General features: G+C 54.8%; 2 protein-coding genes across 3 annotated transcripts in view; one reads left to right on the top strand and one right to left on the bottom strand.

The window, feature by feature from the left end:
• LOC144270176 (deoxyribodipyrimidine photo-lyase-like) lies at positions 1–9,659 on the bottom strand. 2 transcript variants are annotated; one of them, XM_077826467.1, is made up of 11 exons: positions 9,582–9,633; positions 8,236–8,383; positions 7,570–8,084; positions 6,800–6,945; positions 6,103–6,285; positions 4,940–5,098; positions 4,326–4,524; positions 3,593–3,745; positions 3,231–3,352; positions 2,602–2,761; positions 1–2,334 (listed from the first exon to the last, which is right to left on the bottom strand). In XM_077826467.1, the coding sequence occupies exons 3-11, from the start codon at positions 7,952–7,954 to the stop codon at positions 2,180–2,182; spliced, it is 1,662 nt and encodes a 553-aa protein (XP_077682593.1). In that variant the 5' UTR covers positions 7,955–8,084; positions 8,236–8,383; positions 9,582–9,633; the 3' UTR covers positions 1–2,179. The 2 variants fall into 2 exon arrangements, with proteins under 2 accessions (XP_077682593.1, XP_077682592.1); XM_077826466.1 differs by lacking the exon at positions 8,236–8,383 and having other exon boundaries at positions 9,582–9,659.
• The window catches only part of RUBCN (rubicon autophagy regulator), a 95,638-nt gene that overhangs the window by 66,815 nt on the left and 7,449 nt on the right, over positions 1–21,374 (top strand). The window lies entirely within an intron of this gene.

The following is a 21,374-nucleotide window of genomic DNA, read 5'->3' as shown; positions in this document are numbered from 1 at the left end:
TTGACCGCAACTGTACTGGAGTTTATTAAAGCTGGCTGAAAGAAAGAAGTACAAAGATCTTGCTCATAAGAGCCAGGAAAGCACCAGTGCTGACTTCCCCAGAGTGCCGCTCACCTGCTGTTTGTGTTCCTTTAATTTAAAAACACAGTGATGGACAAGTAAAAAAAAAAACCGAGGCCAACTTGCTGCTGGAAACCAGGGAACTACAGGCTCAACCTCTCTGGTCTGGCACCCTCAGGACCTGACCGGTGCCGAACCAGAGAATTTGCCGAAGCACGGGAGGTCAATGCAGAGTGCCGGCGGGGGAAGTAGGGGTGCAGAGGGTGTTGCAGCACCCCCAGGCTTTGCGCCCAGCATGGCCCCCTGCGCGGGGGTCCCACTGCCACCCAGGCTCTTGGCTGCTGGCCCCCCACCCAGGGGCTCCGATGCTGGCACCAGGTCCTGGTCGCCAGCCCCTCGCCCAGGGTCCTGGTCACCAGCCCCCCTGCTGCCAACCCAGGGTCCTGGCTATGGGGCTTCACTCCGGGTTCCACAGCTACCCCCAGCTATGGTCCCAGCCTTACCCCTGTCCATGCCCCTCACTACCTGAGGCTGGGACTACAGAGGCGTGGGAGGGAGGAGGGGGGCAGAGGGGGAAGCTTGGTGCCAGTGGATGCTCCACACCCACTAATTTTTCACCAGGGGTGCTCCAGCCCCTCTGCCAGACTACGGATGTTGCCGGACCAGGGAATGCCGGATTAGAGAGGTTCAACTTGTAGGTGTGTTATTAAGCAGGATCAGGCCTGGTTACGATGTGGATGGGTGACCAGCCCAGAAAGCCAAGCGATGCAGGAAGAGATGTTCTAATTTACCTGCAAGTCAATATTCCAGTTGGATTAAACCCCTGGCCCGATGCTGTGCAGTTCAGGGTAGGCTGTATAGGTATGTTCTTGGCTTTACCTTTGACCCAAGAGTGCCCCCTAGTGTTCTGGGTAATGTTAGCACTGATGGGGGAAACGCTACGGCAGGGTAGATGCACACATGCAAAGACCTGCGTTTGTAACGGTGCGAGCTCTGAAAACGGGACCGAAGCAGAGCGTGTAGTAACACGCCACAACCTCGACGCTTGTGAACAAACGTGTGCTGGTCTGACCGCGTCTAGGCCTCTGTGTTTCACGGCCTCGTGCAGCACTAACGGCTGGGGGTAGCCAGCGGTGCCCGACTATCCCCTTCCCTAGAGCATCTCGGGCAGTCAGAGCAGCCCCAGGCTGGTGGACCGTCGCGCTGAGCTGAGCTGCTGCTTGCTAAGCTTTAGGGCAAGGGCTGGGCAGCCCCAGTTCTTGTCTTCCTCTGATCCCATCGAAACTCTGCTGACTGCTGCAGGAATGACACAGACACCAGGGCTGGGTGTGGTAAGGTTTACGACACAGACCCTGCTGCAAGTCACTGGGCTTTTAACAGTCACTCTGAAAACCCTGCTCGCTTGCTGCCTGGGATAAGACAAGCCTCCATGTCTGCATGTGGTGGGGTAGGAAAGCCCCTAGAGGTAACGCAGCCCGTTGAAGTCGGTGTGTTTCGCCAGGGAGCTCCCATCTGAGACCCTGCCAGCAGCGGTGGATTTGCTCCGAGATCCCCCTGCCTCTGTCAGCCAGCAACTCGTTCTAGACGCAGTCAGTTCAGAAGTGCTAAGCTACACGCCCAGCGTGTGAAATGCTGCTGTTTTCCATCCCACAGCTCTAAGAGCCAGGCCTGTCTACCTGCTGCATGCAAGGGCTAGACTGGAAAAGGCACAGTGTCTCTCCTCCCCCAGCAGTTGGGGTGGTTGGCGAACCTGTCCCCCCTCGAAATATCAAATAGCTTTTATAGCTGCCATAATTGCTGAGCTGTCCCCGGCTAGTAGGGGGAGGTGGCACATCTGGGGCTGTGCCAGAGAAAACTGTGGGCATCCCGGGAAAACCTTGGGCTGGCTGCCCCAGCTCCCGGCATGACGCCCAAACCACTGCCTTGGAGGCCTGTAGGGAAGAGGTTGAGCAGCACCCTGGCAAGGGCAGCAGAGTCCCTGCTGGCTCTCGTCTCAGAGGCTCAGGGGTTTCAATGGTATTTAGGGGAAATGAAAACGTTGGAAGGCCCAGCATAGAACCCCCCCACCCCCCACAAGCACCAGCCATCCTGCTTTCAGCAGGAGTTGCCCCCGGCAGGGCTACTGGCCCAGTTTGCGGGGATCGTATCTGCGCTCGAACTGCCCCACGTCGAATTTCCTCTTGCAGCCGGCGTAGTTCATGTAGCGGATCTTCCCAAACACGGCCCGCTCGGCCCAGCCCTGGTCGTGGATCCCGCAGATGGACCACATGCAGCCTGCCAGGCACAGAACCCACAGTCAGGCCTCCTGTAGCCTCCTGCACCTCTTCACAGGCCCCAGGAGCCTGCTACAAGCCCTGGCAAGGGAGGGATACAGGGGTGGGGGCTGTATGAGGGAGAGGGAGCTGGACAGGCTATGTGGGGGCAACTGGGGGCCCTTTAACCTGTGTAAGGGGACCTTGGCAGCCCCCTCACAGCCAAGCAGACAGGATCCCCCTCCCCAAGCTCTCAAGGGTTTCTCACTCCCATGTGCTAGTCACTAACCTACGTAGCCATTGGGATCCCGGCCGTCCAGCTCATAGCGATCGTTGAGGTAGATGGCAAACTTCAGGGCCTCCTCGGGGGAGCGGGTCCACTCCAGGATTTTCTTGGCCCAGTACATGCGTAGGAACCCGTGCATCTTCCCCTCGTGAACCATCTGGAGCTGCAGGGAGGGGGAGAGCCCAACATGAGAGCCGCAACCTCGCTCCAGCAGGAGAACCCAGGCTGCTCGGCGGGGGAGAGGAGGGAGGTAAGAACAAGACACACCTGTGTGGAATCTGGGGTGAAGAGTGAGGGGCGGGGCCTGCCTGGACCTGGCCTCGGCCTCAGTTTCCCATCTACCTAGGAGTTTTATGGCTACCTTCCTCACAGTCTCCCTCAATGGAGAGAGCCAAGCTCTGGCCTGCAGGCCCCACCTGGCCGCTGGAGCTCTCTGCCCTGCGTACTTGGCTGGGGAATATCTGCTGTAACCCATATTCAAAGGGCACACGCTGGCCAGGGGTGCAGAGAAGCAGGTGTGCTCTATGGCCGGCTCTGTTATGGGAACCCACCAGGACTGGGCTGTTTTGGGTGCTCGGTGCTAACACCCAATGGATCCAGGAGGGGAGGCAGAAGCTCAGGCTGGTTGGTACCTGGGCAGCGTTCCAGAGCGGGTCGTGCGTCTTCCCCTCCTCCAGCTGCTTCAGCTCGTAGAGGTGAGACCTCTTGTCTCGGGCGTGGAGCTTCAGGGTGGTTTTGGCCCAGTCGTACGCACCTTCAAAACATAACGGTCGGACTGGAGAGCACGTAGCCGGGGGAGCCAGGCTCCCGAAGACAGGGACTCTGCCGCTGGGTGATGGAGCCGCTGGGCTGGAGGCTCCAATCCTGCCAGCAGGTCTGGGCAGAGGCAGGACTAGCTTCCCCCCCGCCCAGTCACTCCCCACGCACCAGCGGGCTCTCGCGCACAGCGAGTACCACAGGCTGTCGCTCCCCCAGGGCGCGGGCCACGCGTTACCTTCCACCTTGTCGTAGTTTCTGTTGTAGTAGCAGAAGTTGTCGGCCAGCTCCCTCCGGACCACGGCCTCCTCGGTGAACCCATCCACCGACTCCTTGTGCTGACTGCGGTATTTCTGCACCTCCAGGATGGCCCGCTGGACGGAGACCTGGCCTGTCCGGGAACGGGGCGGGGAGAAGAGACGGGGAAGCAGAGAGGGCGTTCGGCCGCCGAGCCCTGTACTCTCCGGCTCCCACGGGAGCTGGCGTGCTGCCGGCCTGGCCTGAGCACGTGGGATCGAACGCCAGAGCAGCATAGGATTAGCTGGCGCAGCCCCAGTACCCATCCCCGTTCAGGTGCACGGTGTTTCCTCCGCTGGGATTGATCCAGTTCATATAAATATCTACAGCTAACCTCAGTGCAGCATGAAACACCAGCAGCCAGGCCTTTGTACCCCCCAAGCTGCCATGGGGCTCAGAGACCAACTCAATCAGCCCCGAGGGAGAAACCTGGACCAATGCTCTTCCCTCCGGCAGCCCGGATACCGTTCTTAACCCATCAGGGGACAGTCACCAAGGTGAGGAAAGGGACTGAAGTAAACCTACAGGAGTTACAGCCCCTCACTAGCCATCTCTCCTTGGCCCGGGCCACTTACCTCCCTCCAGAGGCCATACTGTGCCCGGAAGGGGTAATTACCTAGATCAGTCAAGCCTGTTGCCCTTCAGAGCTACGTGGGTTTCCAGGGGCCACTCACCAAAGTGGAACCACGGCGAGAGGTTGCTGAGCGCTGCCCTGGTCGGGTTGTTCCGGTCGGTACCGAAGGATTTCAGCCGCTCACCTATGAACGACTCCAGCATGGCCAGCCCCGCGGCCGTCCCCGGCGTCGCCCACCTCACCTCCTTCACCGAGCAGTCCACCTGCAGGCTGGCATGGCAGGCGCTCCAGTCTATGGGCTGCACAATCGCAAGGAGGCTTTAGCCAAGCTGCAGATGTTCCCGCCCTGCCCAGGATGCTACGGCAGACAGGGCCGGTTCTGATGGCTGCTTTGGATCAGACAGATCCTACCCTGCCCTCCCCATTACTAAATACACCCTGGCCATAGCTTGCTGATACTCCATCTGCTTTTGGTGAAACTAAGGTTCCTTTAAACCCTACTGCACCAGGGAATTGGAAATTGGGATTTCTGATCTGTTCCCAGCTCCGCCACTGCCTTTGTGTGACTTCACCCCACAGCCTCAATTTCCCTTCCCCCCCATTGTAAAATGGACATCACGCCCACCTTCCAGTGGGGTTTGAAGCTTAGCTAGTGTTTGGGATGCTCTGCTGGGAGCCGCCTGGGACGTGCGGCTAAAGGACTCCAGACGTTACCTCTGCCGGGGCTGTGGGCGGGAACGGGTGCTTGATGACGGGAGGGAATTCCGTGAGGAACTCGGGGAGCCGATCGTGGATCTTCCGTCGAATTGTCCTGGCTCCGTACTCCTGCTTGTCTGAGGTAACCCAGCACGGGACAATGTTGTGAGCATCAACCTGGAAAGCAGCCGGCGAGCTGGGAATAGGCAGGCTGCACAGGGCATGAGAAACATGACGCCCCCCCACCCACACTCTGACCGAGCCCTAGATCCACCCAAACCTTCCCATGGCTTTGTTTTTAATTTCAACTCCCCCTCCCTGCCCGCGATCAAGCTAACCTTTCCCTGCAGTCTGGTGCTGGGCTGTGGGGCCTGGAAATGAAAGTGACTAGAATCAGGCCAGTCTAGGAGCAGGAGGAGATGCCCACTTGGATCCAGCCAGGGCTCCACACACCATGGTCTGGGGAAGATGGAGCTCAGCTGCATAACAGCTCGGCCGGTGATTTTTTTTTTTAATTTAAAAAGAATCTCTTTTAACAAAAAAAACAGGTGCTGAATTCAGCAGAGCTGACCCCACCCCAAAGGGCCTTGCGTGTTTCTCTCTTGGCCCAGACGTCTGCCAGGAACCTGCTCAGTCCCAGATTGATTCTCGTGGGGAATACGAATGGGGCATTTGAGGTGAGGGGGAATTTCTCCCTGGAACAGTACTTGTAAGGCATTACTCCCTACGCCTGCAGTCACCAGCTCTGGGCAGTGGCCGCATGTCCCCATGAAGGGGGATGGCCCCGGTATAATCTCATTCACTCCCCCCTCCCTCCAACTCCCTCCCTGCCCCCAAACTTCTGACTCCGTCCAAGATACACTTACACGCTCAAAAACCTTCCATGCGTCAGAACGAGTTCCCCGCCCTGCTGCCAATTACCTGCTTGAGTTCCACCCCAGTCCCCAACCTTCTCTAAAGCTGATCTTGGGGCCACAGCAGCACCCCGCTGTTCAATCTGCAGCGACCAGCTCTCGACGCTTTCATTCTGCCTCTCAGCCCCCTATTTAAAGGGCTGGGAGCCAGCTGTTAGCCCCGCTATTAACACCACCGCCTTGCGATCACCTGCCAGCATGGAGAAACGGCCTATGTACAGAGACCCCAGCCCCACGCTCCCCCTCCCCCGCAGCCCAGACCCCCACCTGTACAAACGGCACATCTCCCGGGAGCCTCTCTTTGACGTCTTCCATCCACTGCATGGGGACGCGGAGCGGGGAGAAGTCTGTCACCACTCCGCCGAGGCCACGGTCCGTCACGAAGGCAGGCAGCACATCCTTTGCAAAGCCGATGAGCAGGTGGAAGGGGATGTCCAGCTCCTGGCACTCCTGGAACGAAGGGAAAGGCTCTGTGAACATGGGGCAAAGAGCCTGGTTTCTATAACTGCTCCTCCAGGCCAAGCTGCCCAGCGCCACCCCAGCTGGGCTCCAACCAAGAGTTGGGTGCTCCACGTCATTCGCTTGCAGCACCCAATTCCTTGGGTGGCTTTGCTAATCTCTGCTTACAGTAACAGGCTATAAAGATCCCAGGGCGGGCTGGGTCCCTGCAATTGGCGTGACTTTGCTTTCCAGACAAACGCTTGGTGTTGCACAGAGATGTTGGGCCTGCGAGCAGCCCTGTAGAGCCAGGAGAAGGGAAACGGATTCCAAGTTCAACTCCCCTCTGCCCCCATGAGAGAAGACAGCGCTGGAAAAATCCCGCATCTTGGCAGGATCGGGCCCTTCGCTCACACTGTGACATTGCTGAGAGCTGCACGCCTGCCCCCATTACTGTGTGTCCTAGGCCAGCGCTCCGCCCCTGCTCTGACCCTCCCCTCTATGGCATTTCCTAAGCAACCGGTACCTCGGCCACTTCCTGCAGGCCTCTCAGCATGAAGCCGAAGTGACGGATGGTGGCCTCCAGGAACTTGGGCACCAGGCAGAAGCAGACGTGCAGAGGGAGCTGCTGTTTCAGGGCCAGGCGCTGGGCGTACAGGAAAGCCCAGTTATCTGGAGAGAGAGAGAGAGAGCACCTGACTGCATTCGATGGACACTTTGCATTACTACAGAGCAGCCCTGCCAAATGCTCAGCCCATGGCTCAGGCCCAGGACTGGGAGCCAGGAGACCTTGGCTTCACAGCGGTCTTGCAGGCACCGAAATGAGCGGAATGTGCCTCGGTTTCCCCATCTGTAAAAGGGAGCTATTGATACTGACCCACCCGTGTAAAGCCCCTAGCAGAGTCGAAGCCGAAGCCAAATCCATCTCTCCTCAAGCCCACCCCTAGCTCAGGGCTTGGGGGGAGCTGAGCTACGGGGGCGGAGGTTCGGCTAAAGCCACGAACTCCAAAATAAAACCCACGGAGAACTGGTGCCCGGGTAAAGAGAAAAATCACATGCTCTAGCCATGAACGTTGCCGAGGGGGCTTCCCAAAAGGAATCCTACTAGGCCATGATGCTGGATGGGGAGCCCAGCACTGTCTGCATCAGTTGAGGGACCAGGGATCTCAACTGGCGCCATCAAGGTCTCAACTGCAAGAACTTGCTCTAGGGGCAAGGGGGAGGGGACAAGGGCTTTGACTCCCCATAGACTTTCACGCCCCCCGTGCTGCATCCTGGTCCCAGCATGGATCGTACCTTGCACCCTCTGGTCTCGAGACATCCAGTACACAACGCCCTTGGCGGCATCCTTGAGGTCGGAGCTCTCTGAGACCAGGCGCACTCGCTTCTTGTTGTACTTGAACTCCTGCACAGAGGGGGCAACCCGCAGCCGCGCCTGCCGCACGGCTTCCCCCAGGCTCCCAGCTCCTCCCCCCTCCACCGCCTCCCCTTCCTTCCTCCTCCTCTTAGCCACGGTCAACGCCTCCGCCCCACTGGGCTCTGCCAGGACCTTCCGTTTGCCTTTCAGCTGACCACGGGGCACCGCAGCAGTTCTAGTCCTCGCTGTATCCCCACAGCCAGCAGGACTGGCCGTGGTGTCCTCCCTGCCATGTGCCCGCCGGTTCCTGCTCTTCTGAGACATGCTCGCTGCCGTCCTATGGGGCGGGCACAGCCCCGACACACCATGCAGTCTCCAGCAGCCACACCAGGCAGCTGCAGAGGAGCCGACTCCAGCCAACCTTCCCAGCAGCAGCTTGTTGGCGTGAAACAATCTGTGGGCAGAGAAACACACACCTCTTTGTAGGCCTCTCCTTGGAACTTCTCAGTCGAGACAATCGCTCGTATGTTTCCCTGAAGCCTTCGGGGGCTATTCGCAGTTGCCAGTAGGCGTTCTGTGCCCCCAACAGGAATCTAATACCTTACCTTCCTTATAGCGCCTTACAGACTCCGATCCCAAAACACTTCATCAACCGTACACAGCAAGAATCAGTTCCCCACTCTGCAGTGGCAGCCACCTCTGTGTTGGAACACGGCCGCTAGTCTGATTCCTCCTGCATAGCTCCAAAGGTGGCTGCTCAGCCCCGCCATTGAACGTAAAAGTTCACAAATTCGATGGGTGGGAAAAAAAACAAAAAACCCTGCTGCATACCTTGAACTTGCCTGATGAGAGACAGCCCTGGCCCCCAGCCACCCTCAACTGCAATAGGTGTAAAAGCTGCAGAGCCTACAGCTCGTGGCATGTTACACTCCGGCTCGAGCCCAACAGAAGGCCCCTGGGGGCCAGAGGCAGCAGGCTGGGACCTGGCAACTGCTGCAGAGAACTCCTGACTTTTTGCTATCTCCTGGGAGTCTGCATGTTTGTTTGTTTTTAAGTCCCAGCTTCTGGAGTCATGTGATTATGGGAGACTCTCCGCTTGCATTAATAGAAAGGGGGGAGTTTCCAACTTTTGTGATTGCAGGGAAAAGCTTGAAAAGATGGGCTCTGGGGTCTCCAACCCCAGCAGGCATAGTCCCAGAACGCCAGCGATGTGCTTCTTTCATGTCTCATTATTTCTAAATTGCTTTCATAATTTTTGAGGGTGTAACTGATGGTTTTTGAGCGGTTGGGGTGGGGGACACTGGAGCAGCTCTAGCCCCTGCTACAAAATTCATCTTTAGAACAAACTCCACACCCCATGCTGCAGCCGGGACTGGTAGGCCCGAGCTTGTGTACCGGGGGTGGGATTCTGGAGTTGCTGCTAGGGAGGAACTATTCCTGCCCGCCCTTTCTCTGGAACAGCCTCCCCCCAGGGCCTTAATCCAGATTAGTTAATCTGCTTTCAATTCACACTCATACTTTAGTCCTGCCCGACTCTCACTGATTTAGACTGTGCCCGTCCCTGCCAGGTCTGGGCGCCCAGGCTGGGGCAGTGAGACCCACGGCGGGCTGCTGCAGGTCCCGAGGCTTGGGGAGCCCGTGGGCATGGGTATAGCAGCGCAGCCTGGGATGGGCAGAGGGCCAGAATCGCCCCCTTGGCTGAATTTGCCCATGTGAGCCCTGGCCCGGGGGCTGCTTTGGGTCAGCCTCAGGACAGGGCAGTAGGGACAGATGCGGGGGGGGGGGGGGCAGGGGGTCCCCCCGATCTCGAGTCTGTGCACGAGCAGGGACCCGCTCCCCTCTCCCCTGCGTCCTGTGGGGCAGGGAGCGTGCGGGGGAGCCCGGAGCCCCCCTCTAGCCCGCCTTGCCCCGCAGCCTGCCCGGGGACAGCTCCCGCCCGCCACCCCCTCACCTGTGCGGCGGCTCCGGGGCCCCGGAGACCCGCTTCCCGGCCGGCTGCAGCGGCTGCTCCGGGCCCGTTTACACAACGCGGGGCGGAGCGAGCGGGGCGGAGCCTGGGAGGCGGCCCCAGAACCACGGTGTGGACGGGGACCGCTGGGGCGGAGCCCGAGGCAGGGGGCAGCATCTCTGGGGCGGACCCCCCGGAAGGGTGGGGGAGATCGGGGGGATCTCTAGGGCGCCCCCCCCGGGAGGGTGGGGGAATCTCTGGGGCGGGAACCCCCGGAAGGGGGGGGGAGGATCGGGGGGAATCTCTTGGGCGCCCCCCCCGGGAGGGCGGGGGGTACCCGGAAGGGTGGAGGGATCTCTAGGGCGGGGCCCCCGGAGGGGTGGGGAGGTCTCTGGGGCTGGGGGGACCCGGAACGGTGGGGGGATCTCTAGGGCGGAGGGTGGGAACGGGGTCGGGGGGGGGATCTCCAGGGCGGGGCTCCCCGGAAGGGTGGGGGGGGTCTCTGAGGGGACCCGGAAGGGTGGGGAGAGCTCTAGGGCGGGGCCCCCCGGAGGGGTGGGGAGGTCTCTGGGGCTGGGGGGACCCGGAAGGGTGGGGGGATCTCTGGGGCGGGGCTGCACGGAAGGGTGGGGGGGTTTCTGGGGGGACCCAGAATGGTGGGGGGTCTCTAGGGTGGGATCCCCCCGGAAGGGTGGGAGCGGGGTCGGGGGGGATCTCTGGGGCTGGGGGGACCCGGAAGGGCAGCATTGAATCCTGCAACACTGTCTTGTGTAACTTGTTACATGGCACACGTGAGAGTTGCCCGCCCTCGCCCGGGCTAATCCCGATTTGGCGCCGGGCGGGGGGAAGCCCCGGTCCCCACTGAGCCAAAGCGTAACCCCTGGATATAATGGAAACCTGCTTTGGCCCAGGACTGCCAGGGCAGAGGACACGGATCTCCGGGCCTGCTGTACTTATGGGCCTGCCTCAGCAGCGGGATTTGGGGCCCCAGTCCCAGCAGCATCCCCACTTCCTGCCTCCCGCTGCCCTGGGGCTCTTTTCCTCTGCTGGGGAGCCAAGAAGGAGCGGGGGGGGGGAGTGTAGGGGGGCGACAAGGAGGAATAAAAGAATAATGAACGATTGTTAACCATTTGGGCAATTAATTGAGATTCACACACCCCCCCCCCAAAAAACAAAAAACCCTGCCTGTATCCTCATTTCTGGCTCCTGCATATTTATGTAGTTCTAAGTCATAATAAAAACGTTACCATACTATATCTTACATTACTTATTCAGGATTAATATTCAATGAACCTGGCTAAAGATTCTGGCTGGGGGGTAGGAGGGTGGAACCGTCTTCCTCTGGGTACATTAAAAAGGGGTGAGCAAATTTCTAAATACCGAACCTATTTGTGGTGCTTCTCTCGTGGACATGGTGTGAAAACTTTTCCATTACAAGGACAGTCCATATGTCACAGTACCACAATTCCGTAGAAAGTGGAGTTCCATTTTTCCAGTCATGGCAATTCAAAGTCTAGCTGCTAACAACAGAAAATTGTTTGCAGTGTTGTTGTAGCCATGTTGGTCCCAAGATAAGAGAGAGACGAGGTGAGTGGGGTAATATCGTTTATTGGACCAACTTCTCTTGGTGAAAGGGACAACTTTTTGGGTTCCAGCGAGCTCTTCTTCAGCTCTGTAAGCTCAAAAGCTTGTCTCTTCACCAACAGAAGTTGGTCCAATATTACCTCACCTATCTTGTCTCTAACAATAGTAAAGAAATTACTTTGTTGTTCTATTTAAAATGTAGATCCTTTTGTGGAGCATGAAGTAAGCAGGTCAGGGGAATCTCTAGGAAGCCGGCATTTTGTTACACAATGAAACTCTTCAATAATTTCCTCCCCAAACTCTCTCATTTCTGGACACAACCTCCACATGTTCAGGTGTGTTCCCTTTTCCCCTCCAACAGAACACCTCCCTAGTTACAAAAATATGATGGCTCTTAACAGGAGGGAAATGCCATCTATACAGTAATTAATAAAAATGTTCTTGATGAGGTACATTCACATTACTTTTGAAATCATTTGAATGTGACAATTGATTAGTTTTCCACTGAATGCATCCGATGAAGTGAGCTGTCGCTCACAAAAGCTTATGCTCAAATTTGTTAATCTCTAAGATGCCACAAGTCCTACTTTTCTGATTAGTTAAAATAATATTTAGCTATTATAATGACTGCGCTGAAGTATAGGAAGCTTTGCAAGGTGGTTGCGTTTGAATAGATATCCTTGCATATCAAGATCTTTGCACCAATGTAAATCTTTATTGAGAAATAATTGGAAAACTTGATACAGAAAGAGAGTGCTGTTTGTTTCTTGGATGTTCACTGTTCATTTTCCCGCTCCGTTTTATAGTCCATGTACAGCATATTCCTCAATATGTGTGAATTGGGTCTTTCCATCATATTTGAACTTGATTACATGCCATTGAGTGCTTGTGGATACTGTATTCCCGATCTTAATGTAAGTACTCCCTCCCACCCTTCGTTCGCTCTACCCCATCTCTCCATTTTTGAAGGGATACTTTTGATGGGACATCCATCCTAAAAATGAGATACCACTGAGGGAAGCATTACAATTATATTGAAGTGAGTCTTCTGCTATTTAGCACTTGCCCTAATAAAACAAAGTCTTAACAATTTTGCATCTTCTCCATTATCATTCTCCTTAAATGTTTGATTCCATCCAGCATACACCTGGGATCAGTATCGCTGCACACACAGCAGAAGACTATGGCTTCTCCAAGTGCTGAAAAGCATCGTACGTAGCACTGCAAAATGCAGTGAAATCTATTCTGTAAGACAAAGCAGGGGTTCTGAGGAGCATGCCTATTGTACAGCTGCCATGAAGATACCTGCATTGGCAATTCTGGCTCCAGTGGTTTGAAGGAACAGCTTGCAACTGCAAAACCTAACAGCAGTGCAGCTTCAGGATCTGCAGAGCAGAACATAAATTCCTCTTTTACTCCAGAGACACAGTCATTCAGCAAAAAGGTTACTGTTGCTGAATTAACGTTTTGCCAAGCAATTCCCGTTCGCTTTGCTGATCATTTCACCAAGCTGGTAAAGGTCGTGTTCTCAGACTCCGACATTGCATGAGAGTTTTCTTGTGGAAGAACAAAAGCAACCTGTGTCACCAAAGAGCCGTCAGCATATCATCTCACAAAGTCAGCTGTGAACCATGCCAGGTCAGGACCTTCACCGTAATAAGGGGGGAAAGTAATGATGCCAATAACGAGGTCTGCAACATGATCTGGTATTTTGATCAGGTTGCTAGATGGGTTAAAAATGACTGCCTGGCAATGCAATATTCCAAATGCAAAGACCCTGTGTTCATCACTGAACTCTGCTTTTGTGGAGTACAGTATTCCATGGGCAAATACCATTGAAATATTTTCTGACTCAACAAATCAGATGGTTGGCAAGAACACTGTTGTTGTAAACAGAGTAAAGGAAACATCCGCCGCTGTATGTTGCTTTCCGTGTGTGTCTCACACGTGCCACTTGATTGCTAAAAGAACAGGAGTACTAGTGACACCTTAGAGACGAACCAATTTATCTGAGCATAAGCTTTTGTGAGCTACAGCTCACTTCATCGGATGCATTCAGTGGAAAATACAGGGGGGAGATTTATATACACACAGAACATGAAACAATGGGTGTTATCATACACACTGTAAGGAGAGTGATATACAGTGTGTATGGTTTCAGAGTAACAGCCGTGTTAGTCTGTATTCGCAAAAAGAAAAGGAGTACTTGTGGCACCTTAGAGACTAACCAATTTATTTGAGCATGAGCTTTCGTGAGCTACAGCTCACTTCATCGGATGCATACCGTGGAAACTGCAGCAGACTTTATATATACACAGAGAATATGAAACAATACCTCCTCCCACCCCACTGTCCTGCTGGTAATAGCTTATCTAAAGTGATCATCAGGTTGGGCCATTTCCAGCACAAATCCAGGTTTTCTCACCCTCCACCCCCACCCACACAAATTCACTCTCCTGCTGGTGATAGCCCATCCAAAGTGACAACTCTTTACACAATGTGCATGATAATCAAGTTGGGCCATTTCCTGCACAAATCCAGGTTCTCTCACCCCCTCACCCCCCTCCCAAAAACCACACACACAAACTCACTATCCTGCTGGTAATAGCTCATCCAAAGTGACCATTCTCCCTACAATGTGCATGATAATCAAGGTGGGCCATTTCCAGCACAAATCCAGGTTTTCTCACATCCCCCCCACCCCCATACACACACAAACTCACTCTCCTGCTGGTAATAACAGTGTGTATGGTAACATCCATTTTTTCATGTTCTGTGTGTATATAAATCTCCCCCCTGTATTTTCCACTGAATGCATCCGATGAAGTGAGCTGTAGCTCACGAAAGCTTATGCTCAAATAAATTGGTTAGTCTCTAAGGTGCCACTAGTTCTCCTGTTCTTTTTGCGAATATAGACTAACACGGCTGCTACTCTGAAACTTGATTGCTAAAGCTGCTGTCACAGCCACCCCCAAACCAATGGAAGGCATGTTAGTTGGTATCTTCTATTTTTTCAATGGACGTGCACAAGGAAAAGAAGAATATGATCAAGGACAGCTCAGCTCCACTACTGATACTCGTCAAACATGATGGAACTAGATGGCTAACTCTTCAACCCGCTGTAAAGATGCAATATCCAAGGGAAGCCCGTTCTCGCACATTACAACAGCAGTTCTGAAGTGGCGAAGCAAGGCAGAGTTCAGCATGTTGCTTGTTACTTAAAAGATGCTGAAATGGTCTCTTTTAGGAGCATGCCCTGAATGGTGTAGTGGCATCTTCTTTTCGGTGGAAGATTCCAGGGGGGCCTTTGAATGGGAGGAGAGCATGTGTCTTCTCAGGAATCTCCTGAACAGATCTGTGGTGTTAGAGGCAGTAGTAACCAGTGCTGCTGATATTTCCTCTCTGGACTTCAGGGACCAAAACCTCCAGAAGGAAGATGGAAAGCACCAAGACTAAAATCTCCCTGTCAGCCAACCCTGATCTGGATCCTCTTCCATGGACAAGGTTTCATAGTGGGGTGAAAAAATTCCAAGTTGCAGCCTGCAATAAGTTGTTGGAGAAGCTTCCACTGCAGGACCAAATTGTACGGGATTTAGGGATGCTGCATCCTGAGATGAAGTTTCCCACGTTGGTCTCCTCAGAAGGAAAAAAGAAGGTCTGCCATGAGTGGAGAGGATGGTAGAATGAGGTTGCCTACAATGGCATATGGCCCACCTGCAACTGCTGTTAGCAAATATCTCCAATGGCTGGGCACTAGATGGTGAGGGTGTTGAGTTACTACAGAGCATTCTTTCTCAGGTGGCTGCCTGGTAAGTCTTGCCAATATGCTCAGGGTCAACTGATCGTCCTATTTGGGGTTCCCCCGGTCAGATTGGTGGAGACCCTGGGTGGGTTTTTTTTGCCTTCCTCTGCAGCATGGGGCGTGGGTCACTTGCTGGTTTGAACTAGAGTAAAGGGTGGATTCTCTGTAACTTGCAGTCTTTAAATGAAGATTTGAGGCCTTTCAGTAACTCAGCCAGAGGTTCTGGGCCTATTGCTGGAGTGGGTGGACGAGATTCTGTGACCTGCAGATGTGCAGGAGGTTAGAGGAGAGGATCATGATGGTCCCTTGAGGCCATAAAGTCTATGAGGGGAATGCATTTCAGGCAGACTGTTGTTTGAGTTCATTGTGTGGTGGAGGCAAGTGTTTGTGTTGAACAAAAGAGGTTCACAGGAGAAGCATGCCGCACATCTACCAAATCTGATCAAAGCTCTCTTGACTCTGCCCTATGATCAGGTTAGCGTCAAACGAGTGCTTTCAGAGCTGCGTAGAAATAAAACAGCGTTCTGGGGGTGTATGTCCAGGGAGCTGCTATCTGCATGTTCGTCCGACTCCTGGCTGCCGGGCGGGGAGCGGGACAGAGCGGCTTCTGCCTGAGAGAGCCTGCCTGAGTGGCGGCCTGCTCCCTGCTTGCGCTCGGCTGCCGGGGCCAGGGGACCAATGAGCTGGAAACATGCCAGGGCGGAGAGGGAGGCCCTGCTGCCAGGGACCGGGGCTGAGAGAGCCGGAGCCTCCCTTCCCCCGCATGCTGCGCTCTGCCCTCTCCCCCAGTGCCTCCTGTCCCCCGCCGAACAGCTGATCAATGGGTGGCTGGTGGGTGCTGAGCACCCACTATTTTCCCCTGTGGGTGCTCCGGCCCTGGAGCCCCCACGGAGTCGGCGCCTATGCTCTTGCTCACTTTGCTTTATCTCAGCAGGGCCTGACTTGAGTTCAGACCTTAAGCCTTACAGCAGGCCTCATGTCTCGGGCTCTCTCTTTCTACCACCCATGGTAAAGAAATCTGAAGTCCAGGATTCACAGTAACCAAACTGAGTCCTTTCCACCTGGTCCAAACAATGCAAAAATACAACTCTCAGCCCCCTTCATCCTCCATCCCCTATTCCACCTGTCTGCTACAGCCGGGGCATCTTACCTCCCCCAGGAAGTTGTGCCCAGGGCCCTCGGCTTTGTTGCTCAGGAGAGAACTGAGTGTGGAGCCAAGGGCTGCTCCCCCAACGAATTCTGCCAGCCCTACGCCATCCTTTGCAGTGCTGCTAACACGCAGCCTGTCTGGGTTTTGTTGCATTGGTTATTTCAGGGAGGTAAGGGCAGAGAGAAAACACGGGACTATGCTGCTTCATTTGCCCTGGGTCTCCTGGCCCCGCCTGTCGGGTCTGAAAAGGGAGCATTTATTGTGGCCGCAGATTAACAGAACTAGTGATTTTGGTGCATCCGTTTGTGGGGGCCCAACTTGGGACATCTGAAAGGGAGAAGGTTCAGAAAACCAGGCTGCCCTTGGTGACCACCCAGAAAATGAAGGCATCCCCAAATCACTGCTTCCTTCTGAGAAATCAGACGGCTAACTCCGAGAAAGAGCTGGGAGAGTGAAAGGAAGAGTGAGAGAGACGCTCTGAGGGCAGACAGAGGAACTGCAGCTCCTCATCCCGGTCGGTTCTCATTTTTCTGGACCCTGGTACTCTCTTCTTCCTGGCTGGGGCCCAAGTCTGTACCAAACTCCAGCATCCAGAGAACAAGTCCAACTCCAGGTGCTTATGATTCTTCTTTCCGTTGCAACTGATACAAACAGGATGGCAGGTGTGGTTGCAGTCGGTCTGGGTCCTACTTGCTGTGTGACCCCGAGCAAATCCACAGGACAATTTGATCCTAAGTGGCCATTGATTTGGAGAGCCTCCGTTTTTGGTAACCGCCTTATGACATCTTGGTCCTGATCTGCAGAGGGGCTGAGCACCCGCCCCAGTCCCCCTGACCTTCTATTGGGAGCTGAGGGCACTCAGCACCTCTGACAGTCACACCTGAGGAGGGACACCCTAAAAAATAAGATCCCAAAATCTGAGGCCACTTGAAAATGCTGCCCTCAACTGCTCCCTGCCTCAGTTTCCTTAGCTGTACATTAAAGAGACTGATACTGGCCCACTTTGGTGACAGAGCCAGGGCCAGACACTGCTCTAGAAATGCCATGAAGGGTGTGACCATAACGAGGAAGAATTCTTAAGGAGTGAGAAGATCTGTCCTGTCCAAGGGCCGTACCTTATGCCCTGGATACATGCAAACATAAACACAGCTCTTTGTTATGGGTACCTATTATTTTGTGCTTACAATGAGGAACCTGAGAGGCCTTAAAAGGAGGGAAGGTTGTTTTCCATGGGCTAGAGCAGTAAAGTGGAGGACAGGACTCCTGGGTTCTATTCCCAGGTCTGTCACTGACTCACTGCATGACCTTGGGCGAGTCACTTCGCTGCTTTGTGCCTCAGTTTCCCCATCTGAATTGCAGCAGGTTCTGAACATTCCCCAAAGTTCCAGAATGGTGGGAAATTGGCTTTTCAGTCCATTCAGTAGCCACGGGTCAGCCACAAAGCGAGGAGCAGCTTCCAGACCCAAATGTCCCGGCAATTCAGACGCTTTGGTTCTGTGTGACCTCCACCAATGACCTTGATGGGCTGAGTGTCAAATGCATCTCACTTTGTGTGTTACAGGGTCTGAATAGGAGAAAGAGGAAATAGAGGGGGGAAAGCCCTCAGTAGGTGTGGAGCGGTGACTGCAGATTGCCTGAGGGCCAGAAGCATGAAAGTGGTGCTAGCAGCCCTGGGAGATGCCGTGTGTAGCGCCGATTGTCATCAGCTGTGGGAATGAGGAACTTGTGCAAGGAACAGCTCTCGCTGTAACAACAGCTTTCAGTCATGAGGGGCACTGGGGAAGTGATGTCTGTAAACACCTGGGGGGAAAGTCCCCAGGCTGGGCTCACTGGTTGGCTACAGGCTGCCGCCAGCTTTGCGAGCAGTGCCCTGCAGCTTCCGCACTCATGGAGCACCCCAGAAAGAGCCCCGGGGGACAGGTCCCCAAAAGATCTGAGCACCGGCTTCCCCCGAGCTCAGCACCCGCAGTCAGGGCCGGGTTCCCCGGGGCTGGGCGCCCGCACTCGGGGCCGGGTTCCCCCGGGCTCAGCACCCGCAGTCAGGGCCGGGTTCCCCGGGGCTGGGCGCCCGCACTCGGGGCCGGGTTCCCCCGGGCTCAGCACCCGCCGTGGGGCAGGAAGCTGAGCTCCCCTTTAGGGTGCGGAATAAGGACTGCCCTGCTTGCGGGTGTGGGGGGGAAGGGAGCAGGCAGGGCCGGGTTCCCCGGGGCTGGGCGCCCGCACTCGGGGCCGGGTTCCCCGGGGCTCGGCACCCGCCGTGGGACAGGAAGCTGAGCTCCCCTTTAGGGTGCGGAATAAGGACTGCCCTGCTTGCGGGTGTGGGGGGGAAGGGAGCAGGCAGGGCCGGGCAGGGGAGAGCTGGGGTGGGGTGTGGACGTGGCGCTGTAAGGCCGCTTCTGCTAATACCTTCGGCGGAGCGACAAGCCGTTACTGGCAGCTTTGTAACGTTGACGTGGGTGTTTGCGGCAGCCTGATCAATGACTCACACGGAAACAGAGGGCAAACGCGGGGCCAGATCCTCAGCTGGCGTGGATCAGAGTAACGTTGACTTAACTGCCGCCGTGCTGAGTGACGCCAGCTGAGGATCTCGACCCCTGTGAATGGAGAAGCCACAGCTGCCTGCAGCATCTGTCGGAGGCATTGCCCTACGGCTGGGTAATGAAGTGACTGGAATAAAGGGTACCAAGCCAGTGTCACACATGCACTTTGTCCGGGGCTCTCATACTCCTCCATGTCCCCTTTTAAAAAGACAGTCGAGATGGAAACAGCACAAATTATTTAATAAGCCCCCACCCCTCCTTGCCCTGCTCAGCGCAGGCCTCTTCCCTGCTTTGTCCTGGTTAACCAGGGCATCCCCCCCTCTTCGCTGGCTCTCCCATCTTGGAAATCTACATGATGTTCAACCACAGGCTTCCATCACTCGGCTTTATCCCACCGCTCTCTCCTGGCTGTTTAGCCCCTGCAGACACAGGAAGGTGGCTCTCGGGTTGCCTCCCCTTTAACCGTCAGCCAACAGCACAATCTTTTCGGGTGGGTCTTCGCCAAGTACCTGAGTCTCATCAACTCCCTTCAGTGCTTGTCCAGGCTCAAGCCACGTCCACACTAGCCAGGTTTTGCTGGCATGGCTATACCAGCATACCGTACCACCAATGTACCCCAGTGTGGATGCGACTTATAGCAGCAAAGCTGCGTTTCTGCTGGCATCACTTATTCCACCCCACCCCCCTCCAAGTGAAACCAGCTAGACCAGTGAAAGCAGAGGTTTGCCAGGGTAGGTGCGTCTACACCAGGCACTTCTGCTGGCACAGCTTTCGGGGTGGAGATCACCCCAACATAGCTGTGCTGCCAGAAGACTGTGGTAGAGGCATGGTCTCAGATCTAATCTTTCCCCATAAGTTGGTCCCTTCAGTTCCTTTAATGAGTTTCTCTGCACTCCTTCTAATATTTTGCATGAACGTCGCTCCTTTTATCCAAGGACAAGAGCTGGTCAGAAAATATGGCGTGTGTGGGTGTGTTTGTTTGTATTCCCTGTGGAATTTTTCAAACTTTTTTGTTGAAAAATACTTGAAAACCAAACCTGTGGGGATTTTTTGGCAACTGAGCATGGAAAATATTCAGCTGAAAACTGCCCCAAACCGAAAATATTCAGCCAAACCCTTTGAAAACCAAATAATTCCCAGCTGAAAACTGCCAATGTGTTTCAGTGTCCCAGTGTCAAGGAACACTGATCCGGGCTGGGAAAATTTGTGTGGAGTCAAAGACCCAATTTTCCAGAGAAGAAAAGACTTGACCTAAAATTTTCAACCAGCCCTCCTGAGGAGCTCAAGACATTCTAAAGAGGGGGAAACTGAGGCCTGAGGTCACCCAGCGAGCTGTCTTGTCTACGTCAGAAAAGGACCAGCAAAGCGGACACAGCTTTTATACGCCCGCAAAAGTGCTTGAGCTGCTGTAGCATACACAGCAAAATAAGCCCTATTGGGCTTTTGCCAATATAAAAAAAGTCACCAAAATACCAGATTCCGGACATTATTAGACCAGCAGTAGTGTCTAGCATAGACCTGGCCTTGGTAGCAGAATTGGGGTAAGCACCCAGGTCTCCTGGCTCCCACACTGCTGCTGCAGTCACTCGTAACTGGCCACGCTGGGCACATACTGGGATACTGATGTGTCCAGAAATGCACCCCAGGGCTTGTTAGTGCTGCATGGAGCAGGGCTCTCACTCCTCCCCCTCTTCATTCAGTCCTTTGTAAAGGAAATTTGCCTGGGGGGGTGGCTCAGGATGGCCCTGAGCGAGGTGTTGGTGCTCCACCCAGAGCAGGGATGGTTTTAAGCCTGGCGTTTGATTAAACTTAGTAACCAAAAAACCCCATTGCTGTCCTGTCCTGCCGTGTGTCCTTTCAAAGTACTACAAGCCCCCCTCAGCCGACCTTCAGTCCTTAAAGGGACAGGGCACAGGCGGGGGCTCTGGAACAATTTGTATAGTGGGGATGCTGAGCGCCATTGAACCAAACTGTAACCCCTGCATATGATGGAAACCACTTCAAACCAGGGGGTGCGGCTGCACCCCCAGCACCACTGGTCCTAGCACCTATGGGCACAGGTGAATCTAACCTCGCCGTTCCCTCATTTGCGCAGAATTTGCATCTGGTGACAGGGCATGACCTGGCTCATGAAAAAGCAAGTCGCTTTCAGGGTCAGGTGCCCGGAAAAAAAACACCTGAACACTCCACCTCCAAGTGAAGCGAACCAGGAAACCATGTTGCTAAAGCAAACAGAGGGTGCGGGCTCCCAGTAGGCGACTACCAGCACAGAGCAGACTCCTGTTCCTAGCCCATGCAGGCAGGGCACGCCACAGATGTGCTAAGATGGGCTGGCAAGGTTCATGGGGGCTGGTTTTGCTCTTGGGCTTTCTGCTGCACTCTGGGTGGATCCTGCAAGCGAACACTGCTGGTAAGGGCTAAGTCTGTGTTACCTGTTTTATCTCAGCAGGGCAGGGGGGAAGGGGGTGGTTACGATATTGACCAATTTGTATTGCGGTGTTCAGTGAGCACATTAATTCTGCACATTCCAGAGGGGTTGTTTTCTGCCCTGATCTCTGATGCACCACTCTAGAGACAAGATGCTGCCTTTTTGTTTGCTTGTTCTTTGAGAAATTGGCTTTTACTGGTTCCTTCACACAAGCTGAAGGAGGCAACATGTAATTAACCACGAGAGAAGCTAGGGTGGGATAGAAAACAGAGAGGCCAGGCCAGGATCCAGG

This window comes from Eretmochelys imbricata, chromosome 9, assembly GCF_965152235.1.
Source record: "Eretmochelys imbricata isolate rEreImb1 chromosome 9, rEreImb1.hap1, whole genome shotgun sequence".
NCBI classification, from domain to species: Eukaryota; Metazoa; Chordata; order Testudines; family Cheloniidae; genus Eretmochelys; species Eretmochelys imbricata.
This window is presented reverse-complemented; position numbering and strand designations above follow the sequence as displayed.

What these genes read in the sequence shown, in the direction of transcription:
- LOC144270176 (XM_077826466.1), bottom strand. Translation starts at nt 7,954, where the DNA reads ATGTCTCAGAAGAGCAGGAACCGGCGGGCACATGGCAGGGAGGACACC. An exon ending in GCCTGCAGGAAGTGGCCGAG is followed by an intron (nt 6,286 to 6,799) that starts GTACCGGTTGCT and finishes CCTTCGTTCCAG; the next exon opens with GAGTGCCAGGAGCTGGACAT. An exon ending in GGATCCCAATGGCTACGTAG is followed by an intron (nt 2,335 to 2,601) that starts GTTAGTGACTAG and finishes TGTGCCTGGCAG; the next exon opens with GCTGCATGTGGTCCATCTGC.